Raw genomic sequence first — 6,637 nt, forward strand, 5'->3', positions numbered from 1 at the left:
AATCCATTTCGAGCACTTTCTTAACACCTCCCACAAGTAGCCATCGTCAAACGTCTTCACCACCCCATACCTCCGCAACACCTCTTGTTTCCATTCATCACAAGTGAATCGGTAAACCGCAAGATCATCGGACCCACTCGCCCGCATTCGGTTAGCATTGCAGTTATGTATGTTGGTAAACAATCCTACATATTTACGAGAATCGGTCCACCGACCCGATATCATATTATCGGTACGAGCCCTACTCCCCACTTGATCATAAAAACATTCCCGAACCTTGGCCCAAAAAACTCGAGCTTTTAGAAAGTCTGCTACAAAATAAATAACCAAAAATATAATAAGTACACACAAAACTTAAAAGATACATTAAACAATAAAATTCACGGAATAATTTACCCGCGTTCCGATCTTGGGATATTTCAATCCAAGCTTTCGCCAACACAAGCTTATCTTCTTTAGACCACGGAGTAGACTTCCACTTCTCCGGTGCCGAAGGACCATCCGCTTCGCCGGTCTTCTTCCCCTTCTTTTTGTGGGATCTTTTTGCCGGCTTCTCCAGTGCCGGCTCCGGTTGTTTTTCCGGGACCGAATAATCGGGTTGTGACATCTCAATGAACTCTTGAAACGAATCGTCGTCCATGTAGTTAAATCCCTCGGGAAATTGAGTGTCGTTGATGTTGATATTACCCCAGCCCGACATGGTTGTAACTTGATAGATTCTTAAATTATTAGAGAGAAATGTAGTGAGAATGGTGTGTTATTGTTATAAAATGGGGTAGTTATTTATAATGTGTTATTTATAAAAAAAAAAATTTAAAATAGCCCAATGGCTATTTTTTTGAAAACCAAAATAGCCCAACGGCTATATCCTCCCGCGGTCACAGCCACGCTGGACCACCGCTCCCCCAACCACCTGAGGGTGTAGCGGTGTTAGCGAGCCATGTAGGCGCCCCCCCCCCTCACCACCCACTACCCTCAGCCTTAGTATTGTTGAATGCTTATGGTTGATTTGAACATTTAATCTATACTTTTGGGAGAAATAAGAATGGCTGAACCGATTTAAACTAGACGTGGTCTGATCCGAACTATCGAATCAAGCTGAAAAAATTGTTACGTAACGATAGTTACCTGACCCCAAAAAGTTCCGACCTCCGTAAAATAATAACTGGACCCACATTGAGCGGATTCGGAACTCAAAACTCGATATGAAAATCATATAATTAATACAAAATATTTCTAATAATTAATAGTGTTTGTACGTATATTATTTTGAAAATATAATATAATTATTTTTAGGAGCAGGGTTTTTCGAATAATATCAACTGAGAGCATTCACATCCCATTCTCCATCCTCATCTTTATAACTACACTACAAAATATTACATTTCTCTTTCCTGTTTAATTAAATAATACTTTTATCATACAGTTTCTCTCTCCTCTGCTCACAACCAATCCAATAAATATTAAAAAATAAATACCCAAATGTTTCCCCAAATTTACAAAAAATCACTGCATTTCTCTCTCCGTCTTATAATTTACGCTCCCAGTCATTCAAAACTATAATTTACCGATCCCCTCACGTAACGGGGGATGGGATGTGAATGCTCTGAGAGAGGAGCCTAGGATTTAACCTCCGACCAGGAATGAAAGGTTTAACCTCCGAGCAGGTTCTGCAAGAGAAGCAAGCCGCCGATTCTAACGCCGTTACATCCGTTACCTTCACGCACAGAGCTTTATCCGATGTAATAACTTCCATTTAGTCGTTAATTTCATCTTCTGTTCAATCTAATTCTTTTGCTTTTTATTATTATTATTATTATTATTATTAGGTTTCGTGTTTGGCTGAGTTCAAGAAGCTGGAGAGACTAGACCTCACTTTCAATAACCTCTCGTCTCTAGAGGTAATCTATAATCATTGATTCATTTCTAAAGTTCCGATGGTCAGTTGTTTTTTCAAGCCTGTGCGAGTTTATTATTCATTCATTCATTCATTCTTTATATATTTGAGAAAAGTCTTATATGAGAGCCTAAGCACTGCTGTGCTTGAGCTTAGAGGTCAAGTTTTAAAAATACACACTAATATCAAGTCTTGTTAAAATCTGTCAAATGATTCTCAATCAGTTTTCATTTTGTGTGACTGATTAATAAACTAGGGTTTGAAGCCATGTGTGAATTTGAAGTGGTTATCCGTTAAGCAGAACAAGCTTCGAAGCTTAAAAGGGATCGAAGGGTGTGTTTCTCTAACGGTGAGTCACGTTCATTTCAGTTTTCTGTCTGCCTAAGTTATAATGATAAAGTGAGAAAACATATGCATGCTCATAACTTGAACATTAATTGCTCAAGTTTAGATTCTACCAAGTTAGATAATCATATTGTATAATAATAGGATATATATGAACAATCAGTAATTGGTCCCTTAATCCGCACTCGAGTCCCGTTCATAACATGTTTCATTATTGCACTATGTTGTAACCAGGTACTTAATGCTGGAAGCAATATGATCCAGTCAATGGATGAAGTCTGCAATCTTGTAAGGCTGCGCGCACTAATACTGAATGGTAACACATTTATGTTTTATTTGTGCCTTAATCTTCTCATATACTGTTTAGGCTCACTGTAGGAGACTAATTAAATATACTGTTTTTTGATAGACAATGAGATCACTTCAATTTGCAGGCTTGATAAGATGAAAGAATTGAATACCATTGGTATGATATATGAACTGGATTATATATATCCGATTATACATGTATAATTGAATCAGATGCTTGATTTCTGTATTTGTGCTCGGCAGTTCTTTCAAAGAATCCAATTTCTAAAATTGGTGAAAGTTTGAGCAAGGTCAAATCAATCACAAAGGTAAGCGGTTTTAACAAGACAACTTTAATTTGAATTTCTTGAGATTCTGTGTATGCTCCTTTTGTCTGAAATATAAATGTGTTGACTTTGACTCTAGCTGTCTCTTTCGAACTGCAAAATTCAAGACATTGATTCTTCATTAAAGTCGTGTACAGAGTTGAGAGAACTAAGGCTTGCTCACAATGAGATTCGGGTATGTTGTGATGTAGATATGAATTTACGTTAATTTAGATATGTTATTTTTCTTTTTTCAGATTTACTCTTATGTTAATTTAAGCAAAAGATTTTATAAATTATTAGCCAATATGGATGTAAGAAAAATAAAAAACCACAAGCCATTTGTATAGATGAATCATTAAAATATCACATGTTGATATTAAACAAAAGTATAATAACAAAATTACAAAGAGTAATACTAAATATATATACAGGTTATTAACAATTATCATCTATATGCCATGTATTCAGAGTTATTGTTTGAATACAAACTATGTATTTATAATTTGTATTATATTATTTAGAACACTAAACACTGATAATTAAACATGTGAAAGATAGTTTAGTCCAAAGGGTTAAGCAGGAATTCTTTGAAATACTAGTTAAAAGTATATCGGCTTAAACGAGTTAAAAGACATGATACATATGTAAATGCTTAGAACCTTAAAAGTGCTTTCTTCAAAGAGTTGGTTAAATAGCTTACTGAAAGATCATTTTAATCATATTTAATACATTAATTTTTATAAAATAATAAAAAAAAGAACAAAAGGTATTGAATCAAGCCAAATGAGTTAAAAGTAAAAACCACTCATTTTGACTTAAACTTGTTTTGACACGTTTACCCAATCCTACCAGTATAAGATGTCATTATGCACTTGTCAATGTAGCATCTATGCTGGTTATAAACATTATTACTTACAACACTGTTTTGGTTCTTGATTATACATTTTTTTAGTTTTATTGGTTAATTATTTTGTCAGACTCTTCCAAGTGAGTTGACTCGAAACACAAAAATCCAAAATTTGGATTTGGGAAACAACTTGATTATGAGGTGGTCAGATCTGAAGGTAAGCCAATCCATAAAAGCTCATATTTTATCATCTTTATTGGTACCATAATTTACTTGTAAAACTTATGGTTTCATTTCGAATTTTAGATACTTTCGTCATTAGTAAACCTAAAAAATCTGAACGTAGCTGGGAACCCTGTTGCCGAGAAGGATTCATTAGCAACAAAGGTAACATTTTTATAGACCATAAGTTTGGATCTTGAATTAGGGTTTATAAACTAAAAACACCTCTACTGATGCAGATAAAGAAGTTGGTTCCAGGCTTGCAAATATATAATGCAAAACCGATTGATAAAGCTATGAAGAGCGTGACGGTTGATGCAGAGGAGAATCTTTTAGTTGATGCTCGGGATAATGATAATAAAAAGGGACAGAAACTTAAAGAAGATAAACCAATAATACCAATAAAAGAAGACAATGAGGAGAATATCACTATAACAGATTCTGTTTCAGAGAAGAAACCAAAACGCAAATCATGGGGGTTAAAAGACGGATCCGTCACAGAGGAGGAAGGGATTAAAAAGTCAAAGAAAGTTAAATTTGATGAAGAAAAGTTGCATATTGATGCCACTGAGAAAAAAGAAAATAGAAACGAAATGAGAGTTGATGATGATGGTAATAATAATGATGATGTTGTAGTGGGAAAGAAAAAGAAGAAAGTTAAGAGCAAAACGAGAGGTTCTTCTGCTGTGCAGTTATTGGGATCGGACACCCAAATCGGGTTAGGTGGTGAGTCAGCATGGGATAGCTGATCTTTTTCGGGTCATGACTTGCAGCATATATTTGGAGAACCTTGAAATTACTCGTGAGAGTTACATTTTGCAGGTTAGCTTAAATGTTTTTTATTTGTTATGCTAAAAGATTTACGTAAGTGTAACATTGGTGTGTTCTTTTAGCAAAGCCTGTGGTATTATTATCTTTTCTGTTAGTATTAACATGTTTATTAAACTTTATGAAATTAGAAATTTTGTTCAACAAGAGATAGCGGAAGAAGGTTGCATATAACATAGGAAGAATATATGAAATGTATAAGTAGCAAAACAGTTGGGTCGGGTTTGTGTAATGGGTCAAAAACAGTTCGGGCTGAAACGAGCAGGTATAAAAAGCAGGTTGAGTAACATATCAAAGCGGGCGAGTTAGAAAATTAATCACTCTGTGCGTGTATGCACATATGTTGTGAATGTATGTGATTATTTGCTTGTCATTATAAAAAGAAATATAGCAAGCGAACAGATAAGTTCACTCTAAAATGTGCCATTTAAACTTTTGGTGTTACGTGCCAAACTCATGTAATCATGCATAAGATTCTTCATTGCATTACTAGTCCCATGTTGCCATTTTACTCTCATTTACTTGGTTGTATTTCTTTTCCTTTACGCACGTGTTTAGTTAGAAGTAGTGGAGGGCTACTGCTAATCTGGAACCACATCGAGCATATAATTCTTTCTTTTTTAGATAATCCTTCCATACTTCACAATGCGTGTTGTTAGTTATCCTATAAATAGGGAATTATACCTTAGTACGTCGGTGATATGAAAATTACATATACTATGCATAGACTAAGAACATAATTACGTGTGCCATAACGTTCCTTTGACAATCATGTCAGGTTAGTGAGTTGGTGTGTTGAAATGATGAACCTGTCAAAGTCTTAATAGGAATTCCATATTAGGCGTAAGTTTTGTTAACGCGTCAAAAACAAGTTGGTGAGCTATGATTAGGCTAAACTTGTAAACTAGTTGAACTTACATACAACTGTCACCTCTTAAGTTGAGAGTGTGAAGACAAGGTGCACTCAAACATACATCAACTGGGAAATTTTAAACTGCTATCAATCTAATATATATATTAAAGAGTTCTATCTCTCTCTCCCTCCCTCCCTTCCATGACAACTTCTTAGCCTTGTGACCTTGTCTGACGCCGGGTAGCTTCAGATGCATCTTCTGTGATGTACCTTCTTCAAGAGGTTAAAGATTGGTGTCATCCAAATAGTTCCATCTTCGGTTATGATGTTTTATACTTCTAACTCTTCAACTGAAGGTGTTTTTAGTACTAAAACCAATACCTTCTTTGTTCAGTGTGTGAAGTTAGGGAAGCTAACTTGTTAAGAGCATCAACTTGCTTGTTTTTGGAGCGAGGAACCTGCTAAAACAGGCAACTCCTGAATTCTCGCATCAGCTCTTGGCACTTTTTTCCATGGCTGTAAAAGTAGGTTTACAAAGCCGAGTAATCACTATAAACTATGGGGGGAGGCGACTTTCTCAAACTCCGCCTAGTTACTCGGAATCGATTAATGATGGTCAACATTGGCTAGAATCAGATCTAGTCGGTCAACTTGGGTTGATTTTGACTTAAAAATGTAAAACATGATTCCCATCTCGGTTAAAAGTCAAGCTAGGTGGTGTCGAGTCAGTTAGGGTACCTTTTGGACGTGAACGATGCTTATTTTCGGTGGCTGAGGTACATCTTGGTCACCGGGTTCATCCGAACCCGATCTTTTGTTGGTTTTATATATAGCCTATAGTATCATATTAAAGAGCGAACTCATTCTTTATTTATGAGCGAACCCAATAAAAAGGTGAAAGAAGTAGAAAAAAACGTATACTTGCTGTCTTTTAGATATGCAGTTAATGCAAGTGTGTTTTGGATTTGAAGGTAATGTGAAAAAGAAGAAGAAAGGTGGGTGTCGTTAGATGTGCACACAGAAACCGG

General features: G+C 35.6%; 1 protein-coding gene across 1 annotated transcript; it reads left to right on the forward strand.

The window, feature by feature from the left end:
- The first annotated feature begins 1,621 nt into the window (after positions 1–1,621).
- On the forward strand, positions 1,622–4,910 carry LOC143624695 (uncharacterized). The gene is made up of 10 exons (XM_077095261.1): positions 1,622–1,742; positions 1,830–1,901; positions 2,154–2,246; positions 2,477–2,558; positions 2,652–2,708; positions 2,795–2,859; positions 2,957–3,052; positions 3,837–3,923; positions 4,013–4,093; positions 4,168–4,910. Exons 1-10 carry the CDS (start codon positions 1,644–1,646, stop codon positions 4,675–4,677), a joined length of 1,242 nt encoding a protein of 413 aa, XP_076951376.1. The 5' UTR covers positions 1,622–1,643; the 3' UTR covers positions 4,678–4,910.
- Positions 4,911–6,637: the final 1,727 nt, after the last annotated feature.

The sequence above is a fragment of the Bidens hawaiensis genome, unplaced genomic scaffold (assembly GCF_021521415.1).
Source record: "Bidens hawaiensis isolate Kalapana, Puna unplaced genomic scaffold, B.hawaiensis_p1.1 tig00003956_1, whole genome shotgun sequence".
Classification (NCBI taxonomy): domain Eukaryota; kingdom Viridiplantae; phylum Streptophyta; class Magnoliopsida; order Asterales; family Asteraceae; genus Bidens; species Bidens hawaiensis.